Below are 18,361 nucleotides of genomic sequence, written 5' to 3'. Positions count from 1 at the left end.
CCTCGAGTCCCAAGTCAAGTCGAGTCAAAGATGAGGCAAGTCCTGAGTCGAGTCAAAAGTCAAAGCCAGCAAGTCTCAAGTCGAGTCCAAAGTCCTACCATTTTAGTTTCGAGTCATTTCAAGTCCTCTTACCACAGAAATAAAATGTATTCAAATCCTGTATGTCTGTTAGATTTGTATTTATTAAAACCTCTTTTTATACAATGACATTAATCAAATACAGTAAAAAACAGAAAATTTAAATTTTCACAAAAAATGCTTGTATTTCAACAGCATATTGCCCTAGAACAGTGCACAGCAGCTTCAGTCCTGTATTGTATTGACCTCATATTGCAAAACAGTTTAACTTTCAAATAGACATGGGTCCTTTTAGCCTAAACTTAGGGCTAACTTAAACATGTCATCAATAAAATCCTCACTCCTCAAAATTATCACTTCTGATAAACTGGACCAACGTGATAATATGAGAGAGAGAGAGAGAGAGAGAGAGAGAGAGAGAGAGAGAGAGAGAGAGAGAGAGAGAGAGAGAGAGAGAGAGACTGCCAACTATCCAGATATACAATACTCAAATGTAGTCTAAACCTCAAACTGACTGTCAAAGTGCAAAATCGCTACAAATGTCATGTAAGATCAATGCAAGAACCAAATATAAGCAACTTTAAGTTGGAAACCTGACTGATCTAGAGAAGATCTGTGTGGGCCAAAATCCCTCCTGCAGTGTGTGCAAACCTGGTGAAAAACTACAGGAAACGTTTGACCTCTGTAATTGCAAACAAAGGCTACTGTACCAAATATTAACATTGATTTTCTCAGGTGTTCAAATACTTATTTGCAGCTGTATCATACAAATAAATAGTAAAAAAATCATACATTGTGATTTCTGGATTTTTTTTTTAGATTATGTCTCTCACAGTGGACATGCACCCCATGATAATTTCAGACCCCTCCATGATTTCTAAGTGGGAGAACTTGCAAAATAGCAGGGTGTTCAAATACTTATTTTCCTCACTGTATATTTTTAATGAAAATGAAAAGAGGCAGAGTGCTGTTTTATGACATATTTCTCCTGGAGCGCCTTGAGCGTCTATTTCGCTTCAAACGCTCGATTTCTACGCGCGCCCAATTCACTGCGGACGCGCGAATGGATTCAAAAAGTCGCTATTTTGACGCTCTATTCGCGTTTGGTGTGAACGCAGCATAAGGCTGTGTCTAAAGTCAGGTGTTCATCACTAATGCTTAATCATCACTTAATTAATCACTTAATTTCTTGATCGCAATGAGTGCAGATGTTGAGTTAGCGAACTCAATTGAAATAAGTTCAAAATACTCATAACTATTGTTTTCTAAAATTAAAAAAGAATTAAGGCAACCAGTGTCCTCATCATTATGCCACCTGATGGAGTTTTGGCTCCTTGCCACTGTCACCTTTGGCTTGGCTTGCTCAGTTGGGGACACTACATTTTCAACTACACTGTAAAACCCAACAAGTTCAGCTAACTCATTTAATTTGAGGACACTGATTACCTCAAATCATTTAAGTTTATAAAAAACAATAGTTATGACTATGAGTACTCTGCACTTATTTTAATCAAGTCCACTAAACCAAGGATATTTCTTAAATATACAATTCAACTTTACACTGCATTCAAATACTTGATGTAGCTGAAACTTCCCTATATTGATTAAAAAAAGCTGAAATGACAAACTTTAAATGAACTCAAGAGTGCTTACAATTACTGCTAGCTCACAATAGCACACACAAAGTCAAATCTAGTAAGTTAAGCTAACTCGTTAAATTTGAGTCAAGTCAAGTCACCTTTATTTATATAGCGCTTTTTACAATGCCGATTGTTTCAAAGCAGCTTCACAGTGAAAATAATGCAACAGAATTTGATTCGGCTGATCAGCCACTCTGGAGAAAACGGTGATGTCATCAGCTCATTTCAATTATCATACACTGTAAAACCCAACAAGTTCAGCTAACTCATTTCATTTGAGGACACCGATTACCTCAAACCATTTAGGTTTATAAAAAACAATAGTTATGAGTACTCTGCACTTATTTTAATCAAGTCCACTAAAAAAGGATATTTCTTAAAATACAATTAAACTTTACACTGCATTCAAATACTTGAAATAGCTGAACCTTCCATATATTGAGTAAAACAGCTGAAATTACAAACTTTAAATTAAGCTAAAGCTAACTCATCAAATTTGAGGACACTGATTACCTTAATTCTTTTCATTTTAGAAAACAATAGTTATGAGTACTTTGAACTTATTTCAATTGAGTTGAGTAAAATAAGACACTCATTGCAATCAAGAAATTAAGTGATCAATTAAGTGATGATTGAGCATTAGTGATGAACACCTGATGATAATGAGCAGAATCACAGAAGGAAAGAGAAACACAAGAACTACAACTGTCTTAAGCCACAGCTTTAGATGAAATAACAAAAGATAAAAGAAGACATTCAATCTCTGAAGATCTCAGCAGAGGAGGATTAAACTCCACAAACAGCACTACCAGCTTCACACATTACTAACCAGACTGACTTTATTTCAGTCATTTCTGTTTTAATGAAAATAATAGTTTAATTGATCATTCATTCATCATGTCACCATGATGGAGATGAGTCTTTTCTTTAGTTGGGCTCTTGACCCTTAAACATTTAACTTTAATTTTTTTTTCCTCTTGCTGCTTTAACTTTGTGTTTAGAAAGCACATTTGTTATGGTAAGAAATGCCTAGAGAAAATGTGATTAGGTGATGTTGGCTATACATTGATGTTGGTACAATCATCATGTGCTGGCTTCAGTCACTGATCTCACTCAGAGTCTTATGCTCTGGTTATAGCAGTCTTGTGTTCTTAATATTTTTTATTATTCATAATGGTGCCTACGTGATTCAGCAGCACAAGATCCAGCACTGTTGTGGTAACTGAATATGCACAATTTTAAAAACTTGTAGTGCTCAAAAGTTGTAATGCAGTTTTAATCTATAGCATTATTTAGACACACACAGATATCAAGAATCTGTATATGAATCTCAACAATGGTGACAATCAATGAAAAGCTTCATGCTGCAGTGCATGCTGGATACCACCAATCAAAACTCCCTCATGGGTCCCAGCATGCATTGCGACATGAATAAATTATGCATCTGAATTGTGACAAATTTTCTTTGATTCTTACTATTTGCTTTTACTTTTGCTGTGTTTGTTGTGGTGTTTTTGTAGCTTGTTTTATTTTCAAAGTTGATCTGTTTATCTGAATATATTTTTTGATTGTCACCATTGTTGAGATTCATACGCTGATTCTTGATGTATGCGTGTGTCCGTGCACTGTTGTAAATTAAAACATTCATTTTATTCGTTTATATTCTGCATATTGTTCGATTTCCGCAACCATCCTGGATCTTGTGCTGTAGAATCACATAGGCTATTTTATGAATAATAAAAAAAAACATAAAACCTATATAACCAGAGCATTAGACTCTGCATGAGATAAGTGATTTAGTCATTACATAACGATAACATCGTCAGCAAAAAACAACAAACACCAGCTGATCACATTTCCTCATGGCTTTTCTTATCATAACAAATTTGCTTCGTTAAAGCAGTCAGAGCAAGACATGTTTTGTCAAGGGTCAAGATCCCAACAAACGCAAACACTGAACACCATCATGGTGAATTCAAACAAAACTATTATTTTCAATATATCAGAAATGACAGAAATAAAGTTAGTTTGGTTAGTAATGTGTGAAGCTGGTAATGCTGTTTGTGGAGTTGTTTAATCCGCTGAGATCTTCAGAGATTTAATGTCTTATTTTATCTTCAGTTGATTTCATCGAAAGCTGTGGCTGAAGTCAGTTGTAGTTCTTGTGTTTCTCTTTCCTTCAGTGATTCTGCTCATTACCATCATCAGGTGTCACCACCAATACGCAATTATCACTTATTTAATCACTTAACAATACAATTATTATCCAATTATCATGCTGCGAACAAGAAATGTTCTATAACTCATTCATTTTGAGTTCTGTTTCAGTCATTGTGTCCACACAACATTCGGTAATGTTTGAGTGCAGTGAACTCATTTTTATTTAGTACATACAACTGTTAGGTTTTACAGTGCATAAGTACTTGTACTTTTACTTGAGTACAGATTTTGGCTACTCTACCCACCTCTGCTGCTATACGGCTGTTACATTTGCACTGGTAGACATTTCTTCCATGCACTCTCAGTGATTTCACCTCCACACAGGCTGCGTTGAAATGTTTTGAATTGAAATATTCACATCTTAAATATATAACCATGTTGAATTTCAGCCCATAAAAATGCAAGCCCTAAAAATACAATTCATTAAAATGCAAGCATGGTTAATGCAATGCATATTTTTTCAAGTAATGCAATTCAACAAGCTTTTTTGTTTCAAAAACATTTGCCATTATTTTACTTCCATATCGAAGGTTTGTCCAAATAAATCTTCGACCTTCATGAAGTTGAACATGCTCAAAATTGCAGTGGGTATTCCCGGAGGGGAAGTGGTTAGGGAAGTTCATATGTATATGTCTAAAAGTGGAGATAAACGCACACTGTAAACCCGAATAAGTAAGCAGAACTTAAAAAAAGTGAGGCAATCAGTTGCCACAATTTTTTTAAGTTCATAAACTCAAACATTTGAGTACATCATCACTTATATTTTTGGAGTTTATTTTAAATATAATTTTAAATTATAATTAACTTAAATTTACTGATTAAGCAAACTCAAACATTTTCAGTTTCTGCTACTCATAATATTTATTCATCTTTCTCATTGCAATAATTCAAGAGAACTTAATCATTTCAAGCATGAAAACTCAGAATTTTTATGTTTCATGAACATAACATTTATTAGTTTTTTCAATCAATCTTCTGATTACCCATAACTCAAAAACATAGACTTGTTACAACTCAAAATCATTTACCTCCAAACTTAAAATTTTGAGGCAACTGAGAACCAGCACGGTTTCAATCAGAAAAGCTGAATAAGTTATAAAATAGATTGTATGTTAAGTACTTTGACCTCCTGTGAGATTTACTCACACACAGACATCAAGAATCAGCCTATGAATCTCAACCATGGTGACACGCTTCATGCCGCAATGTATTATGGGAGCCATGGATGAGTTTTGCATGATGCACCCAGAATGCATTGCGGCATGAATCATGTCACCATTGTTGAGATTCATAGGCTGATTCTTGATGCATGTGTGTGAGTAAGTCTCGCAGGAGTTAGAAGTGCTTATTGTGTGATGTGTTAAACCGGAGAACAAAACGTATGTACACGTTTTAAAAATCGTTTAGTTTATAGGCTACATTAAACTGATGACAATAAAAATACAATAAATAAATAAAATAAATACATTTTGTCTTCCACTAACGCATTTCAGTTTGCCCCAATTAAATTGTTTTAATAGGCTATGGTTGTAATTTATTTGTTATGATGGATTTTACTTATTTGGTTAAGCACTCTGAGATTTTATTGTATTTTAGCATGTGCTATATAAATTAAGTTTATTTTTAAATCATCTCTATTTGAAACAACAGAAATAACAGGACTTCATCATTCTTAGCATGTAATTACTTAATTCTATTAAGTTGTACTTAATTTATGTTTTTAACTTATGCTTACTTATTCACAAAAAAGTTCCATTTAATCAAAAATTATTAGTTGAAATTACTCAAAAGGAAGACCATGTTACACCAACTTGAAATAATTAAGTTAGTAGAACTTTTTCTAAAACTTTGAGTATACACTACTTAATCTATTTAATTCATATGAACATTCGGGTTTACAGTGCAGCCACATCTGAGAGCGACGGAAGGGTAGACTGCTCCTTCTCCTGGGTAGCCTTGAAGGTGGCATAATCCACCTGTCATAGTCTAAAAGTGAAGTGGAACACACCCAAAGTCACTGGCGGTGTGAATGGTGCTCACGGCTGTACGAGGCTCAAACAATGAGTAACGTGTTGCCAGGGTAACAGTGAAGCTTAGATCAGTGCATTGGCCAGTGCTGACACCAGACATGTGAAATCACCTTTAACCAGTAAAAGCTAACTGGCTAACTGAATTTTGGTCACAAATGTATAATACTCTAATACGCTAATTACTTTTAACACTAATAAAAGGGTAAATGAATATACAAAATATACATTATGTGTGGTTTAAGTCTCAAAATACTTTTGATGCCATTGTAGAATATCAGATTCCAAGACTATATATAACTTTAATAGTTTTAATACAGTATGTGTTAAAATAGCTATACTTCTCTGTTGTTTGCAATAAATGCATCAGGTCATTCCACTGAAAACCCTTTTGCCCTACCAAATACATTTGCACCAGTCCTGGGGTCAGATGTTGGGTAGGTGATGGTCGTGTTTGTGCCTGTGTTTACTCTTCAGTTCGGGTGCTGGAGAGGTGTTACTGTTGGTCAGCTGTGGAAAGTATTGAGGCTGGAGAACAAAAAAATTCTGTCAATTAATAGCCAAATAATGTGAAGTGAGCAACATGCATAACAAGGTTGGAAACCCAAGTAATTTTTAAATTTCTTTGCTGCATTTCTAAAATCCTTCAAAAATCAGTCTAGCTACTTGTTATTTTTAAACATCATTAAAGTGATTCCCAATTCTCTAACTTTCATCTCTCGAAAGAATTATATTTTGAATATTTTTTTCTGCATTGTGACGTTATGTTCAATACCATTAAGCCTGTTCTCTGCTTTATTCTCATTAACTTAATATGCACTTTCTTTTTATTTTTTTGAAATTCCCAAATAATTACTATAACTCAACCAGAGGTACCGGCTAAAATTTTGACTTTGATATTTTTTTCTGCTCAAAGAAATACATAAATAAAGAAAGCCAGACTATTAAATGTCATGAATCGATATTTACTGAGTAATTCACTGTTTGAATTACAGTTTTGAATTAAAAACACTGTTTGGGTCAAAATTACAATTTAGAGGAGGTAAAAATGACTTTAGAAACATGGCAGCATCATTATTTTATTTTTAGATTAGTAGGTATATCTGTTGATTTTAGCAACAGATATACCTGTTGCTAATATATATAAGTTGATTTTAGCAATCTTTGTTGCATCATATGCCAATGGTGACAGTTCAAAATGGGAAAAAGCACTTCTATTCAGGGATACACACAACCCTGCACACTCAATGTTCAGGCCTAAACACTCAATATATAACTTTAGATATGGCAGACCGGACAGTATTATCTTGCACAGGGTGCGGTTTTATAACATTTTTTTCCCAGTGACGGTTAGACTGATGGCGAAGGATATAGCAGAGGAAACAAACATGTCTGTTTTTATATAGAGATGTGAGAGGTACCCAGATAGCAACATTGTGTCGGCCCAGATCTGGCACTTGTGGCATACTGATCTGGCCCACATGCTGCGTGGAATGCCGGCCCTTGAGTGGACCACTCCTGTTTGCCAGATCTGGGCCACAAGCAGGCCAGAGCAATGCCACATGTCAGCCAAGAGCAAAGAAATAAACCAGAACAGGACCTTATCTGAGTCACAAAATCTTTTTAGATTAAATGTGGAGTCATCTCAGCCTTAATAAACCTGTTAACAAGCAGAATCCATGAAGAGAGAAGAGAACAGAAAAAGAGACGAGCAGAAAGACAAGAACTACAACTGACTTCAGCCACAGCCTTAGATGAAATCAACTGAAGATAAAAGAAGACATTAAATCTCTGAAGGTCTCATCAGAGGAGGATTAAACAACTCCACAAACAGCATTACCAGCTTCACAAATTACTAACCAGACTGACTTTATTTCTGTCAGACGTCTATAGAAGCTCTTATTGAGAATTAACAAAAGTTTAACTCTAATGTGTTTCATCTGAAGTCACCATGACAGTGATCAGTGTTTCCATTAGTTGGACTCTTATTAATTGTCTTTCTCTTTTGGCTTCTGCGAATGTGTGTTGGTAAAACACACACATCTGGTGATTATGATTACCTGATGATGGTTTTATAATGCAATTTTATAAATGACGTTGCCTGGTGTTGTTTGAGTATAACAAGTGTGTTGTGTGAATAATACATTTGCACTACAAACCCTGTGTACAGAAGTATGAGATCCTGGAGTATTTTAATAATCAGTTATTAGATTTTAACAAAGCACAAAAAGTTAATCTGCAGTCAATCAGATACACACAGATATCAAGAATCTGCGTATGAATCTCATCAATGATGACAAACAAAATAATAGGAAAATTCAGCTGCATAAAATATTTATGCCGCAATGCATGCTGGTACCCAGCATACATTGCAACATGGCATTTTTGATTGTCAAAATTGTTGAGAATTATGTGCGGATTGTTGATGTCTGTGTGTGTCTACCTGTCATCATATTTGTTCAATCTTCTGATTGTTAATATACTGCAAGATTTGATGCTTTAGTAACATGGGGTTTGTTATATAAACCCATTAATAAAACAATTGTTAGAACCAAAAGACATAATTGATTTAATGATAATTTTAAAACCATCACCAGTAACCATATCACCAGATGTCACTTCTCTTTAGCTTCCTTTGCTACTTCAAATGTGTTTTACCAACACACATTCGCAGAAGCCAAAAGAGGAAGACATTTATTAGGAGTAAAGAGCCCAACTAATGGAAACACTGATCACTGTCATGGTGACTTCCGATGAAACACATTAGAGTTAAACTTCTGTTTATTCTCAATAAAAGCTTCTGGGGCCTATACCATGAAGCCGGTTTAGCTGGCTAGCCAGATATGTTTAAGCTTAGTTTGTGCCAATCCTGGGTTTTAGGTACCATTAAAGTGGTTTGGCTTTTAGCAGTGTTCATCTCCATAGTAACTTACGCTCCACGGCTAACCTGCTTCAGGGCAGGTTATGTTCTGGATAAGAGATCTCAAACTGAAATTAGACCAATCAGCTGTTAGCAAAGTGACACACCTCTGATGCAATGAAGTCACTCCCCCTGTTTCTACGCCAAATTAAAGGTCACTACATAGCAAATGGTTTTTAAAGACTAAAGTGTCCGGCTTTTAACAATGCTTATTTATTATAATAATAATAATTTTGAATGACTTAGATATCATTTAAGTAATTAGTATACCCTTAATCAATTACACACGTATCATTTTAGTTAATCAATCATTAAAAGGCACATAGTTAAAATTAATATAAATAGCCTATATAAAGGTCATACAAATAAGCTTTAAAATCAATAAATAAAGCTTTAAAAATGACTACATGTGAGTTTAAATGTTCAATTCTCTCTATATATCAAGTAAACTAACTTCATAACGTTTATTGCACTGACTAAGTAAGATTTTTCTTAAAGTTTCATTGAAAGCTCTTTTCTTCTTCCTGTGTAAATTTGTTTAAATTCGTAATATTTTCAATCATGAAATATTCTGCAGAAGAGAGAAATCAATTTCGCTGCTTCTCTCGCGAGAAGTGAATCTCAGTTTCACTGATCCACATCATGTGATTGGCTGTTCACTACTGATGTCACAGCTAAAATCCTAAACTCAGGATCAAAGCCTGAGTTGACAGAGAAAGCTGATGATCAGCATCATGGGACCAACAAAGCCTGAATAGATTGGTTTGGTTTTGTCAACTCGAAACTAATCCTATAACCCTGAGTTTGTTAAACTACCATCATGGTACAGGCCCCTGTAGTCGTATTACAGAAATAAAGTCAATCTGGTTAGTAATGTGTGAAGCTGGTAATGCTGTTTGTGGAGTTGCTTAATCCTCCTCTGATGAGATCTTCAGAGATTTAATGCCTTCTTTTATCTTCAGTTGATTTCATCTGTGGAATCTTCAAGGCTGTGGCTGAAGTCAGTTGTAGTTCTTGTCTTTCTGTTCGTCTCTTTTTCTGTTCTCTTCTCTCTTCAGTGATTCTGCTTGTTAACAGGTTTATTAAGGCTGAGATGACTCCACATTTAATCTAAAAAGATTTTGTGGCTCAGATAAGGTCCAGTTCTGGTTTATTTCTTTGCTCTAAGCTGACATGTGGCATTGCTCTGGCCTGCTTGTGGCCCAGATCTGGCAAACAGGAGTGGTCCACTCAAGGGCCGTCATTCCACGCAGCATGTGGGCCAGATCAGTATGCCACAAGTGCCAATTGTGGGCCAGATCTGGGCCGACACAATATTGCTATCTGGGTTGTTTCTCAAGAGTCTATTTATTGTGTGAAGTCTATCCATTGTGTGTAGTATATGTATTGTGGGTATTTTGTTAGCTGGTATTCTATGTTGATTGTATGTATTGTATTTTATTGCTGACTCGAAGAGCTTTGCTACAAAAATTCCTATGTACCTGTATTGCTGTACTAGTACAAATGGCAAATAAACTTTCAACTCAACTCAATTCTTGTGTTTTTTGCCCCAAATCTGCATGCCTGAATCTGAAGAAATATTTTTATATCCTTTTAGATTCTGGTTCTTAACAAACTTTTATTTTGATATCTTCATTGTAAAGGCCCTATATGGTTCAATCCCAGAGATATTCCCAGCAGGCACAGGATGTAGACTCCAACGTCAGTCAGACATTGGATTTTGGTTCAAAATGAAAATTGGGTTGATGTCTAAATCCAACGTTTGTTTGACTTCAAGCTCCAAAGTTGGGCAGACATTGAATTTTGGTTGGAATACCAAACCCCCCCCCAAATAATTGACTTTATTTATGTCAGACGTTTAAAGAAGTTCTCATTGAGAATTAACAGAGGTTTAGATGTTAATGTTTTGTTGAAAATGTTTCGTTTAAAGTCGCCATTATGGGGATCATTGTTTGCTTTAGTTGGGCAGTTTGACTCGACCTTTTAACATTCGTTTTTCTCTTGTTGCTGTAACTGTGTTTGTTATGGCACAAACTGTTTTTGATGAAGTTAGCTATTTGTTAATGAAAAAGATATGATCATCAAATAGTGTTTGATTCTCTGATCATATTCAGAGTCAATTATATGCTTAGATATCATGTTATTAATTTCTCATTATTGATTGTAATAGTCCTGTGATTGTCCAGCAGTGTTCTAATCTGAGGTATTGTGCACCAAAAAGAAATGCAAAGACATTAAAGAATCAGCATATGAATCTCAATAACAATGACATATTTCATGCCGCAATGCATTCTGGGTGCATCATACAAAATTAGTCTATGGCTCCCAGAATGCATTGTGGCATTAAGCAGGTCACCATTGTTGAGATTCATATGCTGATTATTGATTTCTGAGTGAGTCTATCAGATGCTGGAGATCAAAATGTTTAGTGAACAATGTAGAATTACAGGCTTGCTTTAATTTGTAATACAAAATGATAATATCAAAAGATTAGATTTTGGATGACATCGGTGAAATAGACCACTATATGAGGATCATATCTTTATCATTAAGTAAGACAATATCATCTGACCACATTTTATCTTGCTTTCCTTGCCATAACAAACACAGTTACAGCAGCCAGAGAAAACATTATGTTAAAAAGTCATGTCAAACTACCCAACTAAAGTAAACACTGATCACTGGTGACTTCAAAATAGTTCAAACTAAACTCCATCCATCCATCCATCTTCTTCCGCTTATCCGGGGCCGGGTCGCGGGGGCAGCAGTCTAAGCAGAGATGCCCAGACTTCCCTCTCCCTAGACACTTCCTCTAGCTCTTCCGGGGGGACACCGAGGCGTTCCAAGGCCAGCCGGGAGACATAGTCCCTCCAGCGTGTCCTTGGTCTTCCCCGGGGCCTCCTCCCGGTTGGACATGCCCGAAACACCTTCCCGGGAAGGCGTTCAGGAGGCATCCGGAACAGATGCCCGAGCCACCTCAGCTGTCCCCTCTCGATGTGGAGGAGCAGCGGCTCTACTCCGAGTTCCTCCCGAGTGACTGAGCTTCTCACCCTATCTCTAAGGGAGCGCCCAGCCACCCTGCGGAGAAAGCTCATTTCGGCCGCCTGTATCCGGGATCTTGTCCTTTCGGTCATGACCCAAAGCTCATGACCATAGGTGAGAGTAGGAACGTAGATTGACCGGTAAATCGAGAGCTTCGCCTTACGGCTTAGCTCTTTCTTCACCACGACAGACCGGTACATCGACCGCATTACTGCAGAAGCTGCACCGATCCGTCTGTCAATCTCCCGTTCCATCCTCCCCTCACTCGTGAACAAGACCCCTAGATACTTAAACTCCTCCACTTGGGGCAGGAACTCTCCACCAACCTGGAGTGGGCAAGCCACCCTTTTCCGACTGAGGACCATGGCCTCGGATTTGGAGGTGCTGATCCCCATCCCAGCCGCTTCACACTCGGCTGCAAACCGCCCCAATGCATGCTGAAGGTCCTGGTTAGAAGGGGCCAACACGACAACGTCATCCGCAAAGAGCAGAGACGAAACCGTGTGGTCCCCAAACCTGACACCCTCCGGCCCTTGGCTGCGCCTAGAAATTCTGTCCATAAAAATTATGAACAGAACCGGCGACAAAGGGCAGCCCTGCCGGAGTCCAACATGCACCGGGAACAAGTCTGACTTACTGCCGGCAATGCGGACCAAACTCCTGCTTCGGTCATACAGGGACCGGACAGCCCTCAGTAAAGGACCCCGGACCCCATATTCCCCCAGCACCCTCCACAGGACGCCGCGAGGGACACAGTCGAATGCCTTCTCCAAATCCACAAAACAAATGTGGACTGGTTGGGCAAACTCCCATGAACCCTCCAGCACCCTGTAGAGGGTATAGAGCTGGTCCAGTGTTCCGCGACCAGGACGAAAACCACACTGTTCCTCCTGAATCCGAGGTTCCACTATCGGCCGGATTCTCCTCTCCAGTACCCTGGCATAGACTTTCCCGGGGAGGCTGAGAAGTGTGATCCCCCTATAGTTGGAACACACCCTCCGGTCCCCCTTCTTAAAAAGAGGGACCACCACCCCGGTCTGCCATCCCAGAGGCACTGTCCCCGACCGCCACGCGATGCTGCAGAGGCGTGTCAGCCAAGACAGCCCCACAACATCCAGAGACTTGAGGTACTCAGGGCGGATCTCATCCACCCCCGGTGCCTTGCCACCGAGGAGTTTCTTGACCACCTCGGTGACTTCAGCCCGGGTGATGGACGAGTCCTCCTCTGAGCCCCCAGCCTCTGCTTCCTCAATGGAAGACGTGACGGCGGGATTGAGGAGATCCTCGAAGTATTCCTTCCACCGTCCGACAACATCCCCAGTCGAGGTCAACAGCCGCCCATCGCCACTGTAAACAGCGTTGGTAGGGCACTGCTTCCCCCTCCTGAGGCGCCGGACGATTTGCCAGAATCTCTTCGAGGCCAGCCGATAGTCTTTTTCCATGGCCTCACCGAACTCCTCCCAGGCCCGAGTTTTTGCCTCCACGACCACCCGGGCTGCAGTCCGTTTAGCCTGTCGGTACCTGTCAGCTGCCTCAGGAGTCCCACAAGCCAGCCAGGCCCGATAGGACTCCTTCTTCAGCTTGACAGCATCCCTTAATTCCGGTGTCCACCACCGGGTTCGGGGATTGCCGCCTCGACAGGCACCGGAGACCTTGCGTCCACAGCTCCGAGCAGCCGCTTTGACAATGGAGGTGGAGAACATGGTCCACTCGGACTCAATATCTCCAGCCTCCCTCGGGATCCGGTCGAAGCTCTGCCGGAGGCAGGAGTTGAAGATCTCTCTGACAGGAGACTCGGCCAAACGTTCCCAGCAGACCCTCACAGTACGTTTGGGTCTACCGAGTCTATCCAGCTTCCTCCCCCGCCATCGGATCCAACTCACCACCAGGTGGTGATCAGTTGACAGCTCCGCCCCTCTCTTCACCCGAGTGTCCAAGACATACGGCCGCAGATCAGATGAAACGACCACAAAGTCGATCATTGACCTACGACCTAGGGTGTCCTGGTGCCATGTGCACTGATGGACACCCTTATGCTTGAACATGGTGTTCGTTATGGACAAACTGTAACTAGCACAGAAGTCCAATAACTGAACACCACTCGGGTTCAGATCAGGGGGGCCGTTCCTCCCAATCACGCCCCTCCAGGTTTCACTGTCATTGCCCACGTGGGCGTTGAAGTCCCCCAGTAGAACGACGGAGTCCCCAGTCGGAGCACTCTCCAGCACCCCTCCCAGAGACCCCAAGAAGGTCGGGTACTCTGCACTGCCGTTCGGCCCGTAGGCACACACAACAGTGAGAGACCTATCCCCGAGCCGAAGCCGCAGGGAAACGACCCTCTCGTTCACCGGGGTAAACTCCAACACATGGCAGCAGAGCTGGGGGGCTATAAGCAAACCAACACCAGCCCTCCGCCTCTCACCATGGGCAACTCCAGAGTGGTAAAGAGTCCATCCCCTCTCGAGGAGTGTGGTTCCAGAGCCCAAGCCATGCGTGGAGGTGATTCCGACTATCTCTAGTCGGAACCTCTCAACCTCACGCACAAGCTCAGGCTCTTTCCCCGCCAGCGAGGTGACATTCCATGTCCCAAGAGCCAGTTTCCGTGTCCAGGGATCGGGTCGTCTAGGCCCCCGCCTTCGACTGCTGCCCGATTCGCTTTGCACCGGCCCCTTACGGTCCCTCCCGTGAGTGGTGGGCCCACGGGAAGGTGTCCCCACGTCGCTCCTTCGGGCTGAGCCCAGCCGGACCCCGTGGGGGAAGGCCCGGCCACCAGGCGCTCGCATACGAGCCCCAACCCCAGGCCTGGCTCCAGGGTGGGGCCCCGGCTGCGCCATACCGGGCGACGTCACGGTCCTCCGTCTTTTTGTCATCATGAGGGGTTTTTGAACTGCTCTTAGTCTGACCCGTCACCTAGGACCTGTTTGCCTTGGGAGACCCTACCAGGGGCATATAGCCCCGGACAACATAGCTCCTAGGGTCATTCGGGTACTCAAACCCCTCCACCACGTTAAGGTGGCAGTCCATGGAGGAGTCAAACTAAACTATTCAATAAAACATCAACAATAAAACCTTTGTTAATTCTCAATAAGAGCTTCATCGTCTGACAGAAATAAAGTCAGTCTGGTTAGTAATGCGTGCCTGTGGAAATATTGGTGGAAATAGATGAGGAGGAAAACCTGATCAACTGGGAGTCAGATATAGTGCTTCCCACTCTACCCACCCACACATCTTCTCTACTGCCGGTCCCTTCCTGGACAATTGTATGTCTACCACCTCTTTCTTCGTCACCGCTGGTCCCGTCCAGCTCGTTATCACCACCAGTCCTGTCTATCACAGAGCCTTCATCCACACCCAGTTTTCCTCTTCTGCACGTTCAAATAAAGCTAGTTCCCAGCTCTGCCTTTGCATGAGAAGTCCCAGGCTCTGCCTCATCCCTTGGAGCCCTCAGTTCCACCTCGGACCAATCGGCTCCGCCATGGCTCCTTGCCCCCTCGGCTCCACCTGGGACCATCGTCCAACCGGCCTTGCACTGGTCAGTCGTCGCCCCACCATCGCCACGGACTTCCCTGTCTGCTACACTTTATTTGGGTAGTTTGACTTGACTTTTTAACATTAGTTTTTCTCTGTCTGCTGTAACTGTGTGTGTTTCAACCAAAATCCAACGTCTGACTGACGTTGGAGTCTACATCCTGTGCCTGCTGGGAGGGAACCACATTTGGTTTTTGACCACTGAAAATGGGTCAAATTCAACAAGTTGAACATGGATCCACATTGATCCATATCTATGGAATTGAACCATATTGTCACAATCACCAGTGAGAGTGCCCTGGGATTACCACCAGAGGGCACGCCACCCTGGACTGTCATTCCATCAAAGACTACATTAACCATAATACTCTTTGCCCTCATCCATCCATCCATCCATCATCCCTGATTACATCCACCTGTGTCTCATTACCCTGTCCACCTCACCCTATATAAGCCTGGTTATCGCAGTCATTCATTGTGAAGCCTTGTATGTTGTAACACTGCATTTCTTGGCTTTTTCCCCTGTTTCGGATTACTTACCTGTTCTGTGGATAGGGATGAAACGGTATGGAAATTTAACATCACGATTATAGTGACCCAAATTATCACGGTTATCAATATTATCACGGTTTTGTTCAAATGAGATGAAAGTATTCAAAAAGAACAGATGCACACACTTAAAACATTTAAACAAGTTTTATATTTGAAATCAACAAACAACAAATAAATCAAGCAGCTCTATGCACTTTTTTAAGCTAGATTCTATTCTGTGGGATTTCCTTCCTTATAATGGCCGTCGTCAATAGCAACGCATAACGCATAAATAATAATAATTTGTCGTAAATATAATCTCTAATATTATCTCTGTAAATATATTCAAGCAATATTCTCATCAGTGTTCAGCAATGATGCATTTTAATCTAGCATATTTTTGTGTAAGAGCCCAAACAGTATCCTAGTGAAATATGCATATCCATATTTCCATATGATTTGACAGTTTATTTTATTAAATATCAAAAGGTGTGTATCATACCTGACACCTAGATGAAGACCTTACAGTCAGTTTTATGACTGTCATTCTCTTCAAATGCTATTGAAGTTTGAAACGTGTAACGTTACCATTGTTGTGTGTAACTTTAGAGACGGTCCCTAAATTCGCCTGCGTTATGCCAGTCATATTAGATGCGCAGTGGTTCTGCTGTGTTTGTTTGAAACCATTTTCGCTGCTGAAATGGAACAAAAACAGTCGACCACGGTATGATGAATGAATCTCCTGCGTACATTGCACGTTTATCTCTGCTTTGAGATATTTTAGCGAGTGAGAGCGGCGCGCGCTCTGAACATAACTCCGCTAATCTGAACGCCTCTGATTATGAGACGACGTCGCTTTCATAAACTCAATATAAACACGTGTAAGTGGTTATAATGCGCAACGCGATTATAACAGATGGCTTTTGAGAAGACTATAATAAGTTCAACAGCCAGAGTGGCAATAATGTGCAGCCGAAATAACGTTACACCCGCAAATGGCGGTTGTTAATGTCAAGCCCTGATTATTATCCCTTAAATGTCACCCTAGCCTTGACTGAATTTGTTCGTTCGCATCACGTTATTATTTCCAGTTTTGGTATTGAGGTCAAAGTCCACTTGCCTTGCGTTCGTAGTTTTGAAGTGTTTTCCCTATTACAGCGACTTTCTTCTGGCATGTTCTGCAGACAGGGTGACCATCTTCGATTAAGTTTCCCTCAGGACTTTTGTAAAAGCCAAAATATGACCACACCTCAGATTTGGTCCTTTTAGAAGTCTGAAAAATCTCCAGGCGCTGTCATTGCCTTCTGACATTTATTCCCATTCAAAAGACAGCAGTGCGCCAGACTGATGCTGACTGGACATGATTTACCGCGAGTTTTCACAATCGTGATAATCACACGCGGTTTTAATGATAATTAAATTTTATACGATATTACTAACCGTCACTAAATTTCCCAGCCAGCACAGTCATGTGGGGCCCATATGGGCGTCACCTGGGCTGTCTAACTGGGGCCCAGCCAGTTTTGTCCTCAGTTTCCATGTAGGCCCCACATGGGCTAGCCCAGATGAACTGAACACTGCTCAGTGTGCACACTACAGGCTGTTAAATGTAACTGAATCAGTGTTGGAGTTAATGAGATAATTAAGTGATTAATAGAGTAAAGACTGAATATTACTGAAGACTCCTGATGATAACAAGCAGAATCACTGAAGGACAGAGAAACACAAAAGACTTCAGACACAACTTCACAAAAGCATTATCAGCTTCCCTTTTTACCTATTAGATTGACTTTCTGTTATCTTAGTTTTTATTGATAATTCCCACTGAGCAAAGGTGTACGTTGAAAAGACGTCCACTGAGGAGCCAGAATGAAAGTTTTTATGACGTCTGTTTTTGACGTGTTCTGCACGTCCGATATAGACATTCATGGAACCTCAAGGTTAAAAACTAGTTCAAATTGTGGACATATTTTCCATTTGTAATTGCAAAGCAACTCACAGAGAGTGTGTGTTTGTCCAGAAATCATGAAAATAAAAGAAACTTAGCTCACACCTTTAGACACTTTAGAAAACGTATCATCTGTAATTCACACATCTTTGGATCGTGAGAGAATCGTGGGATTCAATCCAGATCTTCTTGCTGTGAGGAGACAGTGTTTCCCACTGAGACACTGGTGCTGCCCTTAATCACAGACATAAGACACACTTTGACTATTTCTGTCAGACGTCTACAGAAGCTCTTACTGAGAATTAACAGAGGTTTAGATGTTGATGTTTATGTTTCATTTGAAGTCACCATTGTGGTGGGAAGCGTTTGCTTTAGTTGGGCTCTTGGTCCCCGTATTTGTGTTAGCTTTTCTTTGGCTGCTGTAACT

The 18,361-nt window shown here is 40.6% G+C and overlaps 1 protein-coding gene across 1 annotated transcript in view; it reads right to left on the bottom strand.

Annotated features, from left to right (window-relative positions):
• Positions 1-4,067: 4,067 nt before the first annotated feature.
• Positions 4,068-18,361, bottom strand: part of LOC307130725 (cyclin-dependent kinase-like 1) — an 80,436-nt gene continuing 66,142 nt past the window's right edge. The window contains exons 10-11 of the mRNA XM_079823853.1: positions 5,849-6,493; positions 4,068-4,594 (exon numbers count right to left, since the gene is read on the bottom strand). Of these exons, the coding sequence (XP_079679979.1) occupies positions 6,392-6,493 (102 nt within the window). The 3' untranslated portion in view covers positions 4,068-4,594; positions 5,849-6,391. The remainder of the gene's footprint in view (positions 4,595-5,848; positions 6,494-18,361) is intronic.

The sequence above is a fragment of the Gobio gobio genome (genome assembly GCF_949357685.1).
Source record: "Gobio gobio genome assembly, chromosome: 8".
Classification (NCBI taxonomy): domain Eukaryota; kingdom Metazoa; phylum Chordata; class Actinopteri; order Cypriniformes; family Gobionidae; genus Gobio; species Gobio gobio.
This window is presented reverse-complemented; position numbering and strand designations above follow the sequence as displayed.